Genomic DNA, 24,597 nt, shown 5'->3' with positions numbered 1-24,597 from the left:
TGACATTTGGAAAAGGTCACCCCGCCCATCTTGGATCATGTCTGTCTTCATAACGCTGGCACTTGTCATATTGAAACTGGCATTGGCAATCTATGTCTTGCAAAGGGAACTTTTTTCTTTTTGCTCATGCTGGTGCTGGGTTTGAAAGATGTTTTTTTTACATAGCAGGGGAGTGGAGAAAACACAAAATTGTCACTGTAGGGGAAAACAAGCCAGATCGCTCCACCCTTGGGGGTCCTGAAGGGCCCGGGAGAGTGTGCGTGATCTGCAGAATGACAGAGACTCATGCTAATGTGAAAAGAAAACATCAAAAATTACTTGGAGGGGGGGCTCAGGACTAGGGTTAGGTGCATTCAGTTGGATGACAGAAACATGTGCGATTTGACAAGGGCTGATCCGCTGGAATTAAATAAAATTGCGTGGCAGCATTTTTTTCCAGGTTGTTTTTTCGGGGCAGCTGGTGAGGGGCTGTCAGCACTATTCATCTCAATCTGATCTGAGACCCACTTATGAAAATGTAAAAGGACTGCTGGCAGAATTCAGATGCAGTTGGTTCTCTAACCTATACATGTGTAGATAGCCCTGGCTGAAGAATTTAAAAAAATGTGAGAAATAAAAATCAGTTTGGAAAATAAATTGTACATTCTTTGCCTCCAACAAATAGGAAAGGATAAAGTCTTTAATTAATCGTTGTTGGCTTGCCATTTTTCATTGCTTAAACCTTTTATTTCTGTGTTTTACTTTTAGTTCACAATTCAAGTCTCATTGCACAAGTACAACCAAACAAAAACAGCATAACCAAAATCTTAAATGCTCTTTGATCCTTTTCAGTTCAGCAAAAAAGCTTTTGCAATACCAAAGATGTGGCATATACAGATTTGCACAATTACTACATGTTTATACTGGGAAGAGTTTAGTCGCTAGCACAAGTCTAGCTTTATCTTGTTTGGCAATGTAGCAATGGCCAAGGCTGCTTCTTGCTCAGATAAGAAACCTCAGTATCCAAATTATACATGGGGTCTGTTTTTAGAGGCATTGAGTCCTTACTAAATGTGTTACAGTGATGTAAATCATTACTGACTATCATTGAGGTTGTTATACCTGCAAAAGAGTCAACAGGAAACTAATGACAATTTAACTAATAATGGGTGGAAATGGGACAGGACACTACAGGAAGGGATTGGTAGAATGCATGGCTGGGAATGCGGTTGTCACAGCTCTGAAAGGGCTAACGGCACCACAGCCAGTGTGTGTGTGTGTGTGTGTGTGTGTGTGTGTGTGTGTGTGTGTGTGTGTGTGTGTGTGTGTGAATTTAAACACACAGTGCTTTTTTTGCTGTGAACGCGTAAATAGTGATGTGCACAGGGAGTAAAAATCCTGCTTATAGAGATCACTATGACAGAAGCAAAATACAAGAACAGCATATATATGTGTGTGTGAGAGAGAAAGATAGAGAGTCTGGTGCTAGATGCAGTGTGTGTGTGTGTGTGTGTGTGAGTGCGTGCACACAAACAGAGTGTGTGGGCTAATGAAGAACAGCTGCTGACTAATGAATCAGGATGAGTTTAATGACGGCTGCTTAAAGCTAATGCTCCATCTGAGGAAGCTCTTGCAGCTCATAGCGGTCTCGCCCCCAGATTGACATGTTTTGTGGTATCTGCCTTCCGCACTCGTTCTGTTATCTAATCCTGCTTTCTGGGACAGATGCCGATCTCGATGGCACGTCTCGGCGTTCATGTAACATGTGTGGTGTCCTAACCTCAGTTTCCTGTGAAAGCTCGCCGTACTTTTCTCTCAGGTCACTGGAGGAGCTGGATGGCCGTTACTGTGAGGAAGAGGCCCTCGATGGTGTGGTTAGCTAACGGCCTTAACAAGCGACACACACCGTCCTGCTTCATCCTGTTACACAATTCGCACCTGTATATGGCACACTACTTCTCACAGACCTATCTCAGTCTTTTTAACAGCTTGCTGAGCTTGTATAGCTTCAGTCATGGTCACAAATCTGTCTCACTCACATTACAATCAGTCTCGTTTACTATTACCAAATTGTCTTGCTCATGCTTACAGAGAAGATGGTAGCTTAGTGGTTAAAGAGTTGTGAGTTCAAATCCCAGCCACACCAAGCTGATGCTCCTGGACCACTGAGAAAGGCCCTTACCCCCATAGCTGCCCAGTTGTATGAATGAGATAAATGTAAGTCACTCTGGATAATGGCGTCTGAGAAATACCACAAATGTAAATGTTCATTCATGACCTTAATGTCCATAGCTCTTTGTTTCAGATCAGCAGCATTTTCCTGGCAAAACCAAAGCAATCTTTCTGGTCCATATCTACTTGAAAACCTATAACGGACAGGAATTAGGAAACTGCACCTTCATATCATCCTGAAATGAACATGCTCATTTTATTCACATTTCTCCTACTCTACTAACCATCTAGCACAATTTCACACACTTCAAGCGTCATGTTTTGATGCTTGCCCAAAATAAAATTTTTCAGACAGACAGACAGACATGCAGATTTGCCCTTCTCTCCTGGCCTTTCAAATATACTTGAGTTACAAGTGACAGTTGCTGGAAAGCCTGAGCCTCCTGTGATTTTATGCGTTCTAATATTTCCCTGGCCTTTTCCCCCATTATCCCTGACCTTCAGTGGTGCAGCATGCCAGTTGTTGACGCACATGTCAGGGAGCATTGTGGAGAAATGTCATCAGGAAAATGTCCCATCGACTGCTGAAACTGCACACATGCTACACACCTTCTTAAAAAAAAAGTAAAAGAGGGAAAAAGAGAAAGCCTTTGGCGTAGGAATTTAGCCGAATCATTTTAATTAAATCTAAATTTACAGTGATTTGGTTTTGAGACTTTACCCCTTGACTTACTTATTAAAGGTGTAGAACCAGATTTGGTGTATCACTTCTTCTATTAGCCAAATTCACCTTAATTGATTTAATTTGAAAATTACAGCACAAATATTGCTAGTTAAAAGAAAAAAGAAAACCACTGAAACCCATACATTATATAATACGATAATACGTAAATACGAGTTCTAGACCGGTGGAGGCTGGACCCATTAACGTGAACTGATTGAAGGCTTAATGGAGTTTAGGCCAACAAGTATCTCTCTCTGTCAACACGCTGAGCATTTAAGCCTGCATTAGTCTCTGTCTGTAAATAAACACATTTACAGATTTCTGCTTCAGGCCTGTCTGACTCCCATGGTTCGTATTCGTGCTGTGGTTAGAAGCTCCATTCTCAATTTCGGTACATCAGTACACGGGCTATGAAAAGGGCCAAGTCGTAATGTTCATTACTGGTTTGATGGGTTTCTTGACATTCCAGTGGCCAGAAACTTTGTGTAAAATTGAAATTGGGAGAGCAAAACTGCATGCTTACCTGGTATAAATGTGTTATAAGTTCAAGTGCTGGCTGTGAAGAGATGAAATGACATTTTCGAAGATATTTTTTTTCCCCCGCTTCTTTTTTTTTTCCTGAGGAGAGGAAACTGTCAGCTTGTCAGAGCCAGTGCTGATAAGCACCTAGTGATTGATTTTTTGATTCTGTCCCGACGTCTAGTGTACCCTTCGCTGCACTTCTTCATCTACGATAAAAATGCCGGCTGCGCTCTTTTGTTTGTGCAGACAAGCCTGGTGCCTGACTTGTATTATTTGCTAATTTAACACAGCAGAATAGGACTTTCTATTTTTTTTTGTTTGGATAGGAAGCACAGCGTATCAGGGTGCTAGAAGAGACAGGGATGTTGTGAATAGAAAGACATGAAATATGTTTATATTTAAATATTTGTGATGAGTTTAGTGTTTATAGTGTCATAAAGGGACACTGATAGAACAAATACAATGGCGTTAATAGCAGATCAACTTTCAATGCTCTCGGGTCTCAGACATGATGGCTTTGATAGCGATATTAAAAGTTGATATGTTCATAGAGTGAGTGTACAGGATGTGAAAGACCTGGACAAAAATACGAAAGCATAGCTGTCTTCAGAGCAAGTTAAGCAAAGGCTGTAATATTAATATGCAAGTTGTTTAGGCTAGAATTTTATTACTCGAGACGAAACAAATGATGCTTTCATGAAATTGTAGATTAGAATTTTACATAATCTGAGGACTCTCTCTACAGTTCGAAAGTTACATTGTACAGGGTCATAATAGTGACTAGCTCCTTGTCACTAGTACAACATGGTAATACCCTCCCACGTGTACACATGTACAAGCCTTCATATGCACCTATCTTTAACATGACCTTGGCATGATATTCGAGGTTCATGGATCATGATAAAGTCAGCGAAACTAAAAACTTTTCTTTAACACAGTTAGGAAACACTTCTATGTCTACTACTCCTAAATCTACCACTTCTGTGTCGCTCAAGTGATAATCTTGGCGAATGTTAAGATAGGTATTCTTCAATTGGGATTTTTACTCGTAAGGTACATGTAGTAGACAGGTGAGTGGCCTTATCACGGCTGTTTGAGCATCAAGAGTAAGGAGGTGGAATAACCCTCGCCCCTTCTCCTAATCGTGTTTGCTATTGCTAAATGAGCTGTTCTGGCTAGGTGTGTTAGCGACTAATGAATTTATGACCTGATATGTGGAGGCCCAAACCACTGGCGAGGAGCCATAAAACAGGAAGGCAAAGAAAAACAGTCATTAACGTTTATTAGGATGGCTTGTCATCTGTGTTAGTTGGTTGGCCAGTATGGATAGTATTGCACTGATCAATTAATTTTTAATCATCTCAGGAGAGATTATGGAGACTCCCAATGAACTCCAGACTGGCTGGAGTCTGTCAATAAACAGGGCATGGGTCACACACACACACACTCACACACACACCTACACAAACAAAGACACAGACACACACACAAAGACACATGCTCCACACTTAGCAACTGCTATTACACCCATTACCTCGCTTTTATTAACCACTAAGCCACAGGAAACCGACACAAGATATGACACAAGCACAAAACCTTCTGTGCAGATTGGAACTTAATATTTAGACCCTTTTTTTCTCATTTGAGACAACGCCTCTCGTACACACATAACCGGCTAACGAGAAACTCCTTACCGTCATGTCATTCACCTACTGTGACACGGCTACTGTGCTATTTTAAATTTCATATTCTTTCTCAGATGACTGTAGGAAGCAATCATTGTCGAACACAGTGACACACATGCTTTCCTCTGCACCGTGATCTCCTAAGAGCTTGATGGGGAATGGATAGTAGCTGAGCGCACCCTCCCCCAGAAAGATGGATTGGTACAGGGAGGAAAAGTTGGGCCTGACGTATAGACTGGCACCCCAGGGGATTCACTCTTGGCGGGCGGCTCTCATGCCAAGCAGTAGGCGCTGGTTAAAAGTTAATAATTTTATAGCCAGAAAGGAGCTCATCCATCATTGGGAGTTTGTTTAGGCAGTGCGGTCAGTGCTGGGCGTTTACTGATAAATGGTGATTATAGGGAGGGTTCTGTGCAAGATGGCGCTGCATGTTTAGTGTGCGAGTGAGTGTGTATGTGTGTGAGTGCCAGTGCTACTGTACACACATATTGTGGCTAGCAGTGCTATCATAATTCACAGGGAAGTGATCTTTGAAGACTAATCTAAGAATCATTATATAGTATTTGTGTTGCGGTTTGTCACAGGAAACAGATTTTTCAGTTTTTCTGGTTTGCTTTTTTTTATTCAGGTAATTGATTGGTCTAGTGGCAGGGAGGTGAGGTGACTGGATTTGTGGGATAGTTTTAAACTTGTGTTCTAATTGTAAAGCATCTGAAGTGCTTTATCACTCAAAAGTCTAGTCAATTCGATCTACAAGGATTATATTGATTACTTGTTTCGAAGTTATTCCCATATTTTTTACAGAATAGAAACAGATGGTCAGCGTGAAAATCCTGATTGTGTTGTAGGTGCCAGTTTTTTTTCAACAGCTTTCATTTCACTCTCTCTCAATCAGTTTGTGTATGTGCATCTGTGTGTGTGTGTGTGTGTGTGTGTGTGTGGTGTGCATGCCTGTGTTGGAGGTGGGGCTGAGGTGCTCTCAAAGCTGTAAAGGAGCTGCCTCGTCTGGAGGGTTGAGGTGTTAATGACTCAAGGTCAGAGGAGAAAACTGAATGTGAGAGACACATAGAGAGAGAGAGAGAGAGAGAGAGAGAGAGAGAGAGAGAGAGAGAGACATAATGTCTCTTTGAGCTGCAACAAAATATCTATATATAATAAACAATTAATATAGCATTAGTTATAGCAACAATCTACACTTTTTTTTACCACACTTTGCTTTATATTTTTAAAAATATTTCACTATGCACTTTGCCCTATTCCTATAATTCCCATTATATTAATGCTTCACAGTGTGGCAAATTCTACAAACTTCACCTGGCCATTCATATAGCTTTTGCTCCCTCCATGCATCTACCTGTAACTCCGTACCACATCACTCATTGTGATCATATGAGGTGAAGGTCACAGACCGTTACCCTGTCGCCCTGCCGCCACCCGTCACCAGCAGGCCGTGCCACCCACTTGCCACACAATTGACTCTTTGACCACACAGCACAGAGGCACAAAGAGCTTTCTGACCTCCTTGAGGCCAACACAAGGTCAATTTTTCATCCAGAGTGAGTGTATGGGCAAACCTGCAAGATGGGTAGACGTGCCTACACAATGCATGATTACAGGAAAGCAGACTTCATGAAGAAGTCATGACTGAAAGCAGCAACGTTGTTTAGAGCAGGAGTGTCTATATATATATAATTTATACCATTTATTAAACAGTTTCAATGAGGTCTCAAGTTTAATGTGTTCTGTGACTGAGACAACATGAAACAAACAAGTGGTTGGGGCAAGTGTTGTGGCAAGTAGGAGTGCTCTTGGAATGTGTATACATGTCTTTTGGAGTCTTCACCATGCAGATATGACTTATTTATGACTATACAGTAATAGCTTGTATGTCATAGAAATAGACTTGCAATAGAGAAAGAAAATCGAGTTAAGGTCAAAAACTGCAACATTTACATATATCAGATGTGTGCGCGTTTGGTGCACATGTGTATGTGTTTGTGGGTGTGTGTTGTTTTCCAGCTGAGCGCGCTGTAATTCAGGCTCGGTGAACTCCCACTGGCCACTGCTGGTTGCTAGACCTGTTGATGGGACGCCTCTGTCACAGCGCCGCGGGAGTGATAAATGTCCCTTATCGGCGTCGTCATTGTAATGGCTCCACAACGGGCTGCTGACGGGCCAATGGGCCCGAGTTATCGCCCTGCTCCTGCTGGGGAAGAATACACATCAAGCTGCCAATCAGGCACTCTGAAAATTGCTCTGAGATTTGAGTCCCAAGACAGCAAGCTGACAGCCAAAGCTCCCTTTTCTATCTCTCTCTCCCTATCTCTCTCCCTCTTGGCCATTACACCGCACTGATGCTTTCTCAAACCTCTTTTTTAGTGCCGAAACTCCTAAACACTGCTGTTGCCCTGTCAGTGTTTTTTTTCCCCACAAGGGAAATAGGCTTGTTTTGGACGTAGCAGCATGTTATAGACGTGAGGGACATCTAGAGAGAGGGAAAGAGACAGTATGAGAGTGTAAAAAAAAAAGAGAGAGAAAGAGAGATGATAGGGGAGCTGGGAGGTTAATGTGTGAGCATCACAAGAGCAATTCCAGGCTCTTTGATTCGTATTGATCGCCATGTTCCTGGTCTAAAGGGAGAATTGGGACTGATGTGTGTTGAAGCAGAGGTTTCCTTCTGTCGCCTCCCTCCTTCCTCTTGTGCTCCTCCTCTGCTCCATGTCGCTTACCCCCCCACACCCCCAAATCTACCCCACCCCCTGCCTCCGGGGCAAACTGACACTGTGTGAATAATGTCCATAATCTGAGAGGTTAAACAGGCAGCCTGCCACACACACACACACACACACACACACACACACGCATGGTCCTACACATACACTCGCACGCTCACGCATTGCATCCAAAGTGTAACATCCCCCTCTACTGTTGGAATGCATAAACCACTCGTGATGACAGAGATGTCCAGAACAGAGATAAGTAGAAGGGATTGAGGTTGCCAGGCCCAGGAGGCGCTAGGATAAGATCGCAACGATGTCCGATGATGACGTGAGATGCAATCGTGGCATGTCCGATTGTGCACCATCTCCATCTCGTTCTTTTTCCGCCAGCCCACGAGAACCCTCGGGCCCTGTTTTTATCGTTCTCTTGTAAAACCCACTTCTCCTGATAGGCATCTCCCACCCTAGCTCCACTCCTCCAGCATTTATTAAGCTCTAACCGCTACATAGCAAGACATACAGGATGAGTGAAGCATACAGTATATGACAGCTAAAGCCACAGATATGGTGCTGCAGTGAAAGGATTAGACTGCTTTTTTGATAGTGGTCCAAGAGCTCTGAGAGTGAGGAAAAAGAGAATGAAGTAATGTAGAGAATGTGGATGTCCTTCATATAATTATACCCATAAAAATAGTATGGAAGGAGTCAGACAGCCATTACAGTTTATACTTCAGATATAAAACATTTTAAAAAGGAGAAAAAAATGAGGTGACGTCAAAGAGACAAATGCAAAACAATCAACAGCAGACCCAGAAAGTAGAGAGTTCTCTGCTTTTCTTTTCTTTTCTTCCCTTTCCTTACATTACCTCTCCTCTCCCCTCTTCCACCCTTCTCTCTTCCTATAACTAGACCAGATTTGTAGCTTTTGCTCCGACCGCTCATGGAGAATAAATCACAGCCCATTGTAGTGAGCGATGTCGAACCAGTGGCGTGCTGATTATCCCCCTGCTCCTTCGTGCTGACCTTTTGGGTCATATTTTTGAAGCTCAGCGCTTCCGACACGCACCTTCTGATGGACGAGGACACACACACATGCACACACACAGTCAGGTCAGCAAGCGCTTGTGTCAGGTGCTAAGCAGTGAGGCTGCGTGATGTATTGTACGTTAATCGTTCTTGCAGTAGTGACCTTTGGCAACGCAGTATGCAGATGAGCCGTCTAACAAGACCCAATTTGGTATCTGTTCCATCCATCTGATGGTTTTCCTGCGGACATTTTAATAAGTCGTGGCACTGGGGTTGGCGCAAAACAAACGGCGTTACAAGATAAGACTAATAATACCGTGTGCAGGACAACAGATTTGAGGTTTCTGTGTTGACTGCATTTCAAGACAGGTGCTGTGTTAACAACAAGGTCCTACCTCCAAAAACAGAGAAGAGAGAGTGAGTGGAAGTGAAGGGATGAGGTTGAGGCTGTAAATGCTTTGTGCAATGAAGGGGTTAGCCAGTGTCAACTCACTCCAGAAGCTGACAGATGAGCAGCAGCTAGGAACAGGAAGTCCCTGGCCCTGTAGCCCAGAGGGGGCAAGCACACGTGCGCTTGTGTGTGTGTGCATGTGTGTGTGTGTGTGTGTGTGTGTGTGTGTGTGTGTGTGTGTGTGTGTGTGTGTGTGACAGATGTTGTACTGCAGAGCCAGGCAGCAGCAGGCAAGCAGACACAGGAGAGTCTCCAGTGACGAATCAATCAGTAGCTCACTTTCTCTTCCCCCCAACCTCCTCCTCCTTCTCGGGCCTACACCAGAGCTGTGAGAAGACAGATCGCTTTTACCCTGCGTGACACTTCAGCCTGACTTTGAGCCTTAATCTCAGGGACAGAGACAAAGCGAGCGCTCCCCCCGGAGTGGACGCGACTCCATAATTCCGACTGAGTGCAATGGAAAACCGTGTGTTAAACCACGACTTCCAAAAGAAAAGAAATCAATGTCGGTTTATGCAAAGAGCCGATTTGCATTAAAAAAAACTGAGAGAGAGAGAGAGAGAGAGAGAGAGAGAGAGAGAGAGAGTGAAGCCAGAAGTGACTGCGGCTAATCGCGCATAGTTATGCCTCCGCAGCTTTTGATTTATTCGAAAGAAGGCCTTAAAATAGGCGAATTGATTCCAGTTAAATGGTGCAAATGATACAGTTGTGTCTGAGCTGTTTTTATTTCATCTGATAAAAAAAAAAAATAGAAACATAATTTTTACATAAAATCAAGAGATTTTTTTTTTCTTTTTGCAGGGCAGGATTAGTTGATTACATCTAAAATGGTCATTATGCTGCTTTTGAGCAATATGAGGATAATGATCACATTACAAAAAAAAAAACAGTTTCCATATATCAGGGAGATACAGGTTAAAATAAATTTCTATTGTTTGCAAAAGTTTCACGTTATAATCAAATGTTCCCCGAATGTACCTCACCAATGGACTGCATAGTGAACGGTCCAGAATCCCGAAGGACCTGCGGGTTCACACCTGCATCCACAGGACTTGTCTTGGGAGGTCAACCATTACACACACTCTCAAATTCCCCATGTATGTGTATGTCGTTGCACACTGAGCGTGAGGCCAGAAGCCAGACCATTTGGCTGTACTAGATATGATTGATCGCCATTCGCAACAGCACTTTCTCTTGTAACTTTCAAATGATTAAGCCTTTAGAGTGTCCCCATGGGTTTTTATGGCTCGCCGCTATAGCGCGATGGGTTCGGCATTAGAGTCGTTCATTTAGTCATTGGCACTGTGTGACTAACTGAGACGACAGACCGGAATTAGCAGAGTGAAAGATTAGCGTCTCCATAAAGCGGTTCCGAAGAGACAGCGAGAGCAATGCGAGAAGACAGGTCCTTTGTGAATACATTTGCGAGCCGTTCATTCGCGCATGTTTGTGTGTGCGTACATGTAGTGTGTGTGCAGTGTTAACCCAGGCACAGGCAGGGGCCCGTCGGTGATGACAGCTCCGAGCTGCTCTGTTTCGACAGACCTGCGGCTCTCTCCTCCACATCGCCGTCTGAATTCAATTAACTCCACTGGCTGCTGTTCTGTTGCCATTAGTGCTAATTAGTTAAAACATCAGAGTATAAACAGCAAATTGGCTCTGGTAATTAATTCCCACTCTCCAGCATATGAGAACGAAGAGAGAAAGAGTGAGGGAGAAAGAAAGAGGGGGCAGAATGGAGAGTGATGGGGCTGTGCCTTTGCGAAAGGAACCTTGCAGAGGTTATCTGTGGCTTTGTGCTATCAATTATGGTTAGGCGTTATTTGGGAAACAGTGTTTATGTATGTCAGAGAAAAAGATCCCACTAATGGACAGACAGAAGCCAGCAGCACTTAGTATCGCTTACAGGCTGGAACAAACTGCACTCGCAAACTTAATTGACATTAGCTACAGATTTGGTTTCTTTAGTGTTGATTTTTTTTCTTCATCATACATCTACACTTTTTTGGCAAAATGTTTTAAGCAAACACGAGTAGCTAAATTTACAGAAAGTTGCTGATTACCTGGTTACCAAAGTTCTCTAGTGTTACTTAGCATCCTATTGTAAATGTAACTTTTGTCCTGACATTCAAAGGTGGTTTTGTCATGTTATCGCTATATCTTAGTTCAAAAAAGAACACCCGCATGCCAGTTTTTTGAGTAAATGTTAAATATCCAGCCATGATCAAAGGAGAATTCTTGCGGATTTGATGTCCTTATTATAATGAGGTTCAAGGGATTGAATTATATCTCCTGTGTCTAAAGCAGGAAAACTCTATGTTTTACAGGGGTTCCCCAGGAAAGTATCTTCTAATTTCTAAGATAACATTTAACATTTAAGTTAAAAAAAAAATATATATATATATATATATATATATATATATATATATATATATATATATATATATATATATATATAATTTTTAAATGATTCTTATGCCTTTATGGCTCTAAATCTTTCCATATTGTCTATAAGTAGTATTAATGCATTGGATTTGGACTGTGTTAATATCAGCAGTCTACTACAATGCTTTAGGACCACAGGTTGCATTCAATCACTGCACACTGAAAATTCAATAAATGGACATTCGGTGCCAACCAGATAAGGAAGAGTTTTCTTTTGAGTCTGGTTCCTTTACAGGTTTTTTCCTTGCCACATTCACCATTGGCTCGCTCATTAGGTAAAACCTTACATTTATAACAAATGTATACATTTTTTGTAACTGCTTTATCTGTGTAAAGCTGTTTTGAGGCAATGTCTACTGTTCAAAGGGCTTTACAATTAAAAATGAATTAAATTGAATCCCTAGCTGATTGCAAGTCACTTTGAACGTTTCCAAAAAACTAATCAGAATGAAAATCAGGAGAAAATAAAGAGCGTGAAAGAGAGAGCAAAAGAGAGAGAGAGAGAGAGAGAGAGAGAGAGAGAGAGAGAGAGAGAGAGAGAGAGAGAGAGAGAGAAAAGAGAGAGGAACAACCACCATTTTTGCAGAGTCATAATTATGGTAATTATTATTTATCGATTGAATTATGCTTTTTTCTATGCTCATTGAAAGGTGGCCTGACTGGAAGATTTTGGCCAACATGGCAGGGTCTCAGTAGGGCTCCCTTGCTCTAGGTTGTGACCTTACTCCTGCCTGGCCACCAGTCTGAACAGGTTTTCGTTGAAACGTTTTTCTGAGCCGCCCAAATCCATCCATATTTAAGTAGGCCCGATGCCCTCTCCTGCTCCAGCCGGCCTGGCAGGGAGTGCGAATCGTAATGGCTCTTTCCCCTAGGGACGAGCTGAGAGCCAAGACCAAGACATACACCACAGCTGGGACTGAGTGCCTGAGTGTGTGTGTGTGTGTGTGTGTGTGTGTGTGTGTGTGTGTGTGTGTGTGTGTGTGTGTGTGTGTGTGTGTGAGGGAGAGGAGCAGGAAGGGAAGCAGCCTAAGCTGGCAGATCTAACCCAGTAGTGTCAGACTCATTTCCTGGGTCAGCGGCTGGGTAATGCTCTATTAATTTGCTCCATTCTCCCCGTGAGGCAAAACTCAATCTCCAGCCGAGGCAAACTGCTGTACCAAGCGCGAGGTGATTGATTGAATAAACAGCTGTCACTACTGTGAGCACCCGCACCCTCCAAACACAAGCACTCATCTCACCAACACCCCCTCAGTCCACATGCACACTGAACACGACCTCCTGAGACAGCACTTGGACACTTTCTAGGAGTGCATCGTTGCACACTGGCAAAAAAAAAAAGTCCTCACTGTTTTTTTTCATTTTTCATATAATACCGTCTCCTCCCCTCCGTTAACCTGCTATATGCGCCGCTGAATCTTGTTTGCGCCTGAGTGGCGTCACTCTCCCGTAAAGGAGAGCCTCGTCCCGATTACAGGGATCACACACACATCATCTTTAGCAAAACACTCCGCCCTTCGCATTCACGCCCTCCGTCCCTGCTCGCCGCAGCATGATTGCATCTGCCTATTTAAACGCGTGAGAGAGTGTGTGTGTGATCGGCTTCGAGCTGGAGTGTGTGGCGGCTGTTATTAAACAGCACAATGCATCACTGTCAGTGGCACGTGGCCTTGCTAGACCTGATGCTAACACAGGCGCTCAGTGGGCACAACATGAGGTCGACCTCATTCCATTTCATCAGGAAGGAGGAATAATGTCTTATACCTCTCCTTTGGTACCATTTTCCCATCCTTCCTCCTTGCTCTCCATTCCTCTTGATCCCAATTTCCCCTTGTCTCTGTTATCTTTTCCTCTCTTCCCTTCTTCCTCTTTACTCTTCTTTTCCATTTTTGCAAATGTCCACTGGTCGGCTTTTTGCCTTTCTGCGCTTCCACTTTTCCACATTTCCTCTTGCCTTTTCCTTTTCTTCGCTCCCCAATTTTCACTTGATTTCCTCTTTCTCTGATTTCCCTCTATTTCCTCTTTTCTTGGTTCCTTTCATTTAATTTTCTTTCTACTATTCCTCCTTTTCTGTGTCTTCGTTTCACCCACATTTATCCTCTTTTCCCTGATATCTCCTAACATTTCTCCTCATCTAATTTATATCAATTCTTGAATTTCGTCACTTCTACACCTTTCCTTTTCCCTCGATTTAATTTAATCTCATTGCTTTTATTTGCTTTTGCTACTTTTTTCTCCTGTACTCTTTTCTTCTCTTTTCCTCTTCCTTTCCCTCCACGACTGGTATCTCTGTATCCTATGAGTCCAACCTGTTTAATATCTCCACAGCCCTGCATAAGAAGAATTTCTTTCTCTCACTTGTATACACACACACACACACACACACACACACAAGCTCTAATTCCCTTCCTTTTGTGCAGAGCATTCTTATTTGGCGTTATGGAGATGACTCGTGGCGTCTCACCTTGAGTTGATTTAAGAAGGTGCCAAGCCAAAGAATGAAGGTTGACAGGCCCGCTGGATTTATTTGATTGTGCATATGAAGCAGTGTCATTTTAGCAGCCGAAGATGAGAGCAGAGAGGAGGAGGAGGAGGGTGTACAGCCTGAGGTAAGGAGAAGAAGAAGAAAGGAGGGGGTTCTGTGGAGGAGAGGCGGGGGGAAGAAGGCCATTCACGAATCAAATCAAATTGCTCTTATCGGGCGTTATTTGAAGACGTTATCGGGCAGGGTAATGTGGTTACGCGCGGTAAGGGGCTGAGAGATTTCACTGTTTACTGATGTTGGCATGTTTAGGGGTGGAGGAGAGGGAGAAAAGGAGGGAGAGAGGGAAGGAGGGATGAGCAGAGACAGGCAGGGTGGTGTAAACGCTGTATGCACTTCAGGAAAAACCTATTTAGGATGAATCAAAGGCAGAAAGGAGATGCAACAGGGTGCAAGTGGCTTCTTCAAGGACATAGGCAAATGGTCCTTGTTCAGGTCCTCACAGGTAAATAGGAATAAGGTGTTGTCTACATACAAATGCGGAATCAGTTCTAATGATTCATCTTAAAAAGTTCATCCTCAGTTGTCTTCAAGTGTCTATTGAATTTATAGCATTGAAATGCATGGAAGAAACTGTGAACACACAGGCTGAAATATGCTCAATGTGTGGCTGTATTTGTGTTATAGTGGTTAAGACTCATTAATGCTCCTGAACCCTTAATTCCAATGAAGAGGCTAGGCAGTTTTAAAAAAAGTTCCTCCAAACAACTGCTGTGATGAGCTAAAAGTATTGTATTGGAAATATGTCCATTAAGGACTCTTTTTCTCAGCACTATTATGTCTTTTTAACTCAGTCAGCTTGATAATAATTAGGCTTTAGATTAAATGCTAATTCATCAGGTTCTTTTTTTACATAGACAGTTTTAAATCATCTAGCTCATTTTCTATTCCATTCATTATTACCTTCCTAACATGAGACAACACCAAAACCATGCAAAAACCCTCATCTCTTTCGAAAGATGACACCTTTACCCCATAGCCAATCAAACAAATTCACTTATTACCACATCCTACCTTCTACAACTTCTAACTTCCAACTTCTAACAACCTTGCTTCCAAACAGGACTTATATCTTAAGCGTGTGTGTGTGTTTGTGTGTGTGTGTGTGTGTGTGTGTGTGTGTGTGTGTGTGTGTGTGTGTGTGTGTGTGGTTAGAAAGTTTAGCTGTGTTTAAAATATTTGTAGAGGTATTATAGCATGTAGCATGGAGGTGTAACAGTCAAGAAAAGATTAAAAATACAAGCCCAGTACTAGCTTTTCCCTTGTGAGGTTACACACAAGCCTTGGAATGATACTAGCAGGGACTGTATGTAGGTATGTGTGTGTGTGTGTGTGTGTGTGTGTGTGTGTGTGTGTGTGTGTGTGTGTGTGTGTGTTTGTGTGCGTGCGCACTTGCCTGCACATGTGTACTTACCCAGCAGAACTACGTTGTTAACACAGAAAGAATTCAAAAGGCTCCCGCAACTCCCTCTCTGCCCATTAGCAGAGGCTTTGTTCTCTCGCCAGTGCGTTAAGAGAACCACTTGATTCTGCTTAGTGAACACACACCTGGCAAACACACACATGAACACACACACACACGTACACTGCATGCTCTTGCAAACAACCAAACCAGACGACCGCAGTAAAGCGACTGAGCGAATGAATTCACCGCATGTTATAAGCTTGCTATTTTAAAAGGCCATTAGCATCCTAAGCAGTTCCATGAGATATTTTAAATTATATTTAATATTATATATATATATTAGTATAGTATAGTATATAGTATAGTTTTTTAATGTAATCGATGTATAATATATACCTATACATCCAAAAAAATATATACTTTCTATGCTCTAACACAGCACCATTTACTGATGTATACTTTTTTCTTTTACTTTGACATCAGTGTTTTCATCAAAATCGACAGTTTAGCTTTATTTTTATGGACAGATATATTAGTGTATTTTTTTAAACAAACGGTTCGAGTTATGCTGCTAAATGAGCGTAAAGACAGACCGCTTACAGGCCCAGAGCTACTCGTGGATGGCTGCCAGCCGCCTAGGAAGAGCTTGTTTGATTCAGCTTCTGTCAAGCATGATTTTTTTTTTTAACACAGCGGCTCATAAAACAACTTGTAAGGAGTGTAAGAGCGAGCTGAAGAGAAGTGCTACATCGTTGAACAGCTGGCAGCTGCTGGATACCGCGCTTGGATTCCAAGGCGACTAAAGCTTCCATAGCCAGAGAGAATATTAGCTCGCCAAGAATATTAGCATACACTACATTGCTTGTCCAGTATGTAATTGTGCTTCGAGCGAGGTTATGGAGAGGTTAGTGGTGATGAAAGTGCTTTTAATAATTAGGGATCATCTGAGGCTGAAAGCTGCGATGGGGCAGCGCTGACCCTCATTAGCTGCGCTATCCGACTCAAGGTCCGGGTGAAGAGACCCGGTAAAGGGTCCCTGAGAAAGTCTCGCCACAGCTGAGATTAAAAAGAGAGACGCCGCAAGGCAGTGGGAGACGGAGAGCGAGAGAGCAAGAGATAAGATGATCCATCTTGGCGCATTAGAGAGAATGAGGCCTGCACTCAGTCATGGCTGTCAAAAGCATGTCTCTCTCTCGCTCACGTTTTCCGTCAGTGTGTCTCTCCCACCCGCTCAGTCTCTCTCTCTCTCTCGCTCCACATGGCATTTAGGTGAGGAATCTCAGCACTAAAAAGTTCTGTCAGTCCTATTTCCTTGTTATTGGCCCTCTCTGCACGCCGGTCCCGGCGGTCCCACAGATTAAACGGAGGCCCTGCCGCCATGCCGCGCAGGAGGGCATCCCACATTAATCATCTTTAAAGCGCTGACAAGCGCCGTGCGCCAGAATCCCCTCCTCTATTCCTCCGTCCACCGGATTTATCTCTCTGTCTGCTACCAGCCATCAGTCACCTGGGAGAGAGAGAGAGAGAGAGAGAGAGAGAGAGAGAGAGAGAGAGAGAGAAAGGTAGCATGTCTGTGAGGAGGGTGAATGATTAAAAGAAAGGGACAGGAGAAAAAAAAAATACTGAGGCGACTGAAACAGAAAGGTTTTCCTCAGAGGAATAGCTTTAGCAGCTGAATGTTCGTCTAGTGCTTGCCTGTGCTAATACTAAATCTGTCACTATGTTGGTGTTCACTGCCTAGCTGGTCCCCCATGACATCTCAAATACTGTAATACATAAGCTAATGTGTCTGTCATAATAATATCCCAGAGTGTAACACATATTTTGAAAACCATGGCTAATCGTTCACAAAAACTATCTAGCTTAAATTTAAATAACCTAGCTACGCTTACAATAAGGTTCATCGTATCACTAACTATTGAACATAGTATCTTCCTAAAACATCAGGGGAGTGTCTAAACATGTAACTAACAAATAGGTGGCTAGCTTGACAATTCTACCACACTAAAATTTTGTTAGCAGTTTGTTTAGGTAGTTAAGGTAGACACAAAGTGGTCATTTTTCAAGTAACTAAACATTATTCACGTAGCCTAGATTAGCATTTGAGATACAGTTGGAGAAATGTCATGGGGTCACTATGTTTGTACAGAAAAAAAAACATGTTTTGTGCTTGAGAGTGAAGTTAAATGCTATCTGTGTGCAATTTTGGGTATAGTGGAATTGTGGTGAGAAAGCTTTGTGTGTGTGTGTGTGTGTGTGTGCGTGTGCGTGTGTGTGTGTGAGCCTAATGCTTTTCCTATATACAGAGGTATTATGTGTGTGCTACTGGTGTTCACAGCCTCCCCGGAGAGGATTGACTAATAGAGACAGAGAATGATTAATCATTTCTCCCTTGTGAGATGCGCATACACACACACACACACACACACACACACACACACACACACACACACACACACACACATGCACACACACACACACACACACACACACACACACACACACCTAACCCTTTCAAAACACCATGCAGACCCACGTTCTTTGCCACACACGCACCATTAGTCTGCGGCTGACATTTCATCAGACTGTGTATTGATGGATAGGTGAGTCAGCATATTTTTTACCTTCAGTGAGGTGTTCTGATATCAGATCTGTCAGCTGTGTGTTCGAACACACCCTCACTTTAATCACTAGCATCACAAGGATCACTAGAATCTAACTTTGGACAATAATTGAACTAAATTGAAATCAATAGAATGTATGTTCTCATCGTGTATTTTCCTCCGAATATATAAAGCTTTTACAACTGGTCCAGAATGAACAAGAAACTTGTCCTTTAATGCACAAAAGTCTGCTTTGACTGATCAGACTTAATCTAAGCTTATCAACAACAGTTGAGTATTCGCCATAGAGCCCAAAAAGATTTTTTGAAGACTTGTACTGGATTAAAGTCAACAATAGCATAGCTAATGTAACTGAAATTCATTTCAATGTTATTTGTGTAGTGTTTTTTGCAATAGAGCATTAAATGAAGCAAAGAACCATCAAACAATGTTCCTTAGGTAGTGTGTATGTGGAGGGGAATGTGTGTGTGTTCAGGGTGACAGGTGACAGGGAGGTGATTAAGGGTGTGACAGTTGCTCGACCAAGCTATCAGGACTCAATTACTGTGCCTATTGATTGTGTACGGATGAATTAAAGAAAGAGATTCGAGAAGCATGCCTTCATTGTCTTCACACCCCACTTACACACATACGTGTGAACTGGTAACTCCTCAAGCATCACATCATGCACATCATTACCTACTGGTTCATCAAGCCGCTTGTCATGTCGAGAGAAGGAAAAGCGAGCACAGGTGAAGATATATGCAGGCAAGGCAGCCTGTATAGCCAATATTAACCCACATTTTCCATGTAAAAATAACTGTGCTTGGAGAAAGAGTGAGCACATGCTACGTTTGACCTCCACTCTAGAAAGTATAGAGCGTGGTCTAACTGCTGAGCTAGATTGGACCTAGCCTTGTTTATTCTTGCAGACAGTGATTGCTTTGGCACAACTCGCATTATCTTGTCAGGGCAATAAAGCTGACCACCGTAGAGCCTGGACATGAAACAAGGGGAGAGCAGAAGAATGGGTGACATCAAGAGCTGAAGGGGAGGAGTGAGATGAAACAGAGAGAAAGAAAGAGGGATGGAAAGAAAGAGAGAAGGATCATAGAAGATAAAAGAAACATTCAATGTAAAGGCTTGGCAACCAAATAGGACAGAAAAGAAAGAACAATAGAAATAGGATAAATGAAAGGAGCTGGGAAAGTAGCAAAAGAAGACAACCCTCTGGTAAATAAATACAGAGAGAAAGAGAGATGATTAGAAATAGATGTAAAGCGATACTGCAGGATGGAATGAGAGAGAGAGAGGGAGAGAGTATGAGGGAGGGAGGGAGAGTGAGGAGAAAGGGAGAAACAGAGGTGCATGGGACTGTAATCGATTACCTATTTTTCAAAGTCACTTAAAGTGTCCAGAGCACAGGGCCGTTAAGTAGTAGTGCCGGGGAACAGGGTTTAAGTATGCGGCAGCACGACTGGAGAGTGCAGAGGGAGGGAGAAGCTGAGACAGAGAGAGAGAGAGTGAGAAAAGGGAGGGGGGGGAGATTATTGGGGCAAGTTGGCATGCTAACATTGACCCTGCTTGCTTCTCACTGATGGATCTGTGCTCTTTCAGGAAATAGTTCTGACAGGCCAATATGTGTGCGAGGATATGTGCCCCCAGAGGTTGCCTGCTACGCATCTGTGTGTCTGCGTGTATGGCAGTGGCAGTGTGCATACGGTTGTATGGAAGTGTGTGTGTGTGTGTGTGTGTGTGTGTGTGTGTGTGTGAAAGGAGGGTTACTGATCCATCACCCACTCAAACAGTAAACACATCATGTGAAGACAAACACAACAATGCCCTCTGAAGTCAAGGACACGTTCAGACTGAGCTCTGGACTTTATATAGAGAGTGCTTGGATTACGGATACTCACTAAGGGTGTGTATGCGTGTGTCCATGTGTGTGTTGTGAGAGAGATAGAGAAAGAGAGAGAGAACATGAGACAACTTCTCTCTTGGGTTATCTCATCATTTGAATAAAAAGTGACCTCTTTAACTGATAGCCCTGATAGACGATAAGCTTTCGGCTCATCTAGATTACACACTTTACTTGGCGTTCGCGCACATTTTCCTGGGTCACGTGCCACTTCAAATTGCATTTATCATTTTACGTTGATGTACTCTGCAAAAGCAGGCACTGTATTTCGCAGCTGTTATCTTTATATCCATTATAAACAAAGACGTAACGCAATCTGAGCTAGATCCAGACAAACACAATTAACTCCAGCCTTTCCGGTTATTCCATTGATTTATGGTGTGCATGCGAGCTGCAGGTGGCCACGAAAACAAGTCTTTCACTTCCTGTTTGTGGTTTGCGCAGGGTATATGCGATGAGGTAAGCACCTATCACATTAGTACTATGTAGACTGTTCATAATGTCCAGTCCATCCAGGATATCCTGTTTTGAGGGCAGACCCATTGTCCAGGCCGCTAAAAATAGCCGCTGTGATTGGCCGAATCCAGATGCGAGAGGAGCAAGAAACAGCCGAGCGGGACTGGAAGTCTCCAAATCGTGCTGAGAGCTTTCAGGTGTATTTTTACACTTTGAGATCATGAACTTGGTTTTATATACAAGGTATGAGTTCATACAGTGCGCGCACACTTACCATGCCAAGCCCACACAGGTGGCGACTCCAGTGTTATTTTAGAGTTGGGCTTTTGGAATGGAATCATGTGCAATTCATTCATTCAATCATCCATTCATTCATTGATTCATTCCTGTTCATTAACCACACTATTCCAATCCAAGGTACAGCACTTTAAAACGTAAAAAACCTTAACATATGATTAGAAAACAGGAATGTGGGCCTTCATTACAATCCAAATATTCCAACATTGCCCTTCCTTCCTGCCAGCTGCTCTCTTTCCCCTCACAATAAATGTTTTTTCTTTACTTTCAGTGTTTTTTTTGCCATTAACTTCAATAACTCAGAGTATCTACATTTAACTTTCAAACACATGCACATTATGGTGTAAAATACATTTATTGATAATATTTCAGAATAGTTTTATGCTTATTTACCTGTTGGTGATGTTTTACCTGTCAGTGATTTAATCAAACATCACTTACACTACCAGCCTAAACACCATATACAGGACATGCACATATATAAATAAAGTATATTTACAGTATAGCTGTATAGTATATTGTGTAGAAAAGTGCATTTTTTTCAGCTCGTTTTGTGTTGGAGTAGAAGTTATCGAAAACTGAGCTTATGAAGTGAAGTGGAGACACTGTAGAGAGTCGGTGAGGTGAAGTAAGTTAGCAGCTCCTCTCAGGCTGCTGGGCTGACTGCGCTCGCCTCTGCTCTAATGAGGGAACTGGAGACAGGAGGCCGAGGGTGACGGATTCTCCTGCTACTGAAATCCGAGCCACTTAATCCACGAGCTACACACACACACACACACACACACACACACACACACACACACACACAGTATCCTGAGCAAGCCACAGCTCACACCTCTGCCCTTCAACACACACACACACACACACACACACACACACACACACACACACACACACACACACACACACACAAACACACACACACACTCTCTCTCTCTCACAACACCCCCACCACACACACACACACACACACACACACACACACACACACACACACACACAGAACACTCACTTATACTTTTCCTCATCCTCCGTTTCCCTGTTCTGCAAATCAGATTCAAATACTGTGCTGCTTGACTGGTTTGGCAATGTAAAGAACATTTCAAGTATGTTTGAGAAGTTTTCATGTAGGTCACTTCGCTATTGTTGGATTCTTTGTTGACTCTCTATCTTTGCTTTCTCTCTCCCTCTCAGGCAAGAAGAAGGTGTCTTTGTATGACAGCCAGGCTCCCATCTGCCCGATCTGCCAGGTTCTGCTGCGTCCTGGAGAACTGCAGGAGCACATGGAGCAGGAGATGGAGAGGCTCACCCATTTGCACATCAGGTAGACACCATACGGTGCATTCTTATGCGATAGGAGCTCTCATGTCTGACAGCGATGACCTGCTCTTGACCTAAAGGCCCAGCATTTGCTCAGTCAGTTTTGAAGGCCCATCTGTCATAAATCAGCCTCAGTGCTGTCATGGCTTTGAAGCCGGCCAGGTTAAGCATGTGGAGTGGATCAGAGGGATCCATACAGCGTGCCATCACTCACCGTGGTCGCCTCATGACACAACATGACAGTCGACAACCTGTAACACTTAAGCTTACAATGAACTCCTGATGAAAACTCTAGGCTGAAACAATCCATGCTTCCTACGCAGCTGCTAGGGTTTCCTCCACTCTATCATTCCTTCCTTGTTAAAAGGGAAGTCAGGAGTCATAATATAAACAAGATCCAGTACGTAGCTTATGTATTGCTTTTCTAGATAAATCTGTATTATTAGGGATAAAAGTTATGCAGATAGGTTGCAGCTCAATTATCCTGTGCATGAGTTCTCTCTCTAGCATGTGCTAATGCTAGTTATCCACCACATATCATTAAAGAGTTCAGGTATTAATAATTAATAAAGGGCAGTGTGTGGCCATCAATGCTGCCAACCTGGACAGCGGGGGCTATTTAAAGAAACACTATCATCACTCCTCATTCATCAGAAGCAGATACTGCAGAATGTTTGATTTATCCTGGCATGCTCAACTCTTCTTAATCCCTGTGATTACAAGATGCCATCTTGTCATTTTCTGTTGAATTGTTGTTTTTTTATGTGTAATCTTATCATATGTATACATTTACAGGTTTTCTATTTTATGCTAGTATGGTCCTATAGCTACCTCTTAGGCCCCATATTGATGCTATAAGACTGTAGAAAGGGCATCCTTCATAATAAAACACTCCAGTGCTCATGATATCTCTCACTTAAGGTGTTTGTAATGTTTTAATGATTTACAATACTCTTTGTGTCACCCAAATAAGGATCGGTTCCCTTTTGGGTCTGCTTCCTTCTCAAGGTTTCTTCCTCATACTATATAAGGGAGTTTTTTTTCCACAGTTGCATAAATACACATAAATGTAAATATATGTAAACTTTATTCATTCTTACATTCTTTAAAGCTGCTTTGAGACAATGTCCATTGTTTAAAGAGCTATAGAAATAAAATTGAAAATAGCACTGAGCTCTGAGACATATGAGGCAAGGTACATTTTTTTCTGTTCCAAACTGCTGCTTATGTACCACTATAGGATACAGCCGTAAAGCCATGACCTTCGGATTCCTAGTAATCGATGAATATGGTATGGTATCCATAGGATTCTGGAAATCTAATGGTCGCCCAATTATAAAGTGAACCCTTGATATTAATTTTCGTACTTTTTTCTCCTCCATAAGGGGACCATAAACTACATCAAACAAGAATCTTTTGTTGTGTGTTCATTAGTTTTCTCAGGCTATTATAAGAAGTGCAATTAACATGGCCTTTTATATTAAGACATAACGTGTAACTTTAACATGACATTCAATTCAAAAACAGCAGAGATCCTTTTGCATGCTGATTCAGAGAAGTAGACCTCTCCTCTTCCTCTTTCTCAGGCAAACCAGTGCTGCACACACACACAAACACACGCACGCACACACTCACAAACACACACTTGCACAGATCATTGAAAGTGACATGGCAAATTTGTGGCAATTTGTAGTAAATCTCCCTTTAATGATACCGTTTCATTCAGCAGCAAATGAGAATGGAGTGCATGTAAAATGGAGAAGGCTATTTAAGATGTAGCATTAGGCAGATGTCTGGATGGATGTGGGTGAGCGTGTCTGAGATTGGGACTGCCAGCTTTCTCTCCCTCTCTCTCCCGCTCCCTCCCTCTCCCCCAATCCTTTCACTGTGTTACTTCTCTCTTTCCTTAGCGCTTCCTGGTGTATGGAAATGGGAATCCATCATGCCCTTTACACATCCGCCTGCACAGGGCAATCTACATTACACGCCCCCATCTACCGCTACAATTTCCCACATGCTCCCAAACCCCTCCACCTAATCAGTTTGCCACCAACCCGAGCGAGGAAGAGCAGTGTGGCTAACGGTACCAAAAGCAATCTTTATCTCTAGTGTACAACCCCACCCTCGGTCTTCGACTGGTATTTATTCAATTTGAAAACATCTCCTTTGTGCACTCAAGCCTTGTCTTCCTCTTTCTCATTCTGACAGTGAAAGCATGAGCTCGGTTCATCTAGAAAGAGTTTTCTTGAGAGCTTGGAATTAATTCTTGTTCTAGGACTGTGGCGCTGATAAAAAGAAACTTGTTCGTATAGATTTGTCATCTTCCCACTCCTGA

The 24,597-nt window shown here is 42.7% G+C and overlaps 1 protein-coding gene across 7 annotated transcripts in view; it reads left to right on the top strand.

Moving 5' to 3' along the window:
- rnf220a (ring finger protein 220a) overlaps positions 1–24,597 on the top strand; it is a 114,666-nt gene that overhangs the window by 63,771 nt on the left and 26,298 nt on the right. For all 7 annotated transcript variants that reach the window (XM_046851735.1, XM_046851739.1, XM_046851733.1 and 4 more), the window contains exon 3: positions 22,137–22,266. In XM_046851735.1, coding sequence (XP_046707691.1) covers positions 22,137–22,266 — 130 coding nt within the window. The remainder of the gene's footprint in view (positions 1–22,136; positions 22,267–24,597) is intronic.

The sequence above is a fragment of the Silurus meridionalis genome, chromosome 6, assembly GCF_014805685.1.
Source record: "Silurus meridionalis isolate SWU-2019-XX chromosome 6, ASM1480568v1, whole genome shotgun sequence".
NCBI classification, from domain to species: Eukaryota; Metazoa; Chordata; class Actinopteri; order Siluriformes; family Siluridae; genus Silurus; species Silurus meridionalis.
This window is presented reverse-complemented; position numbering and strand designations above follow the sequence as displayed.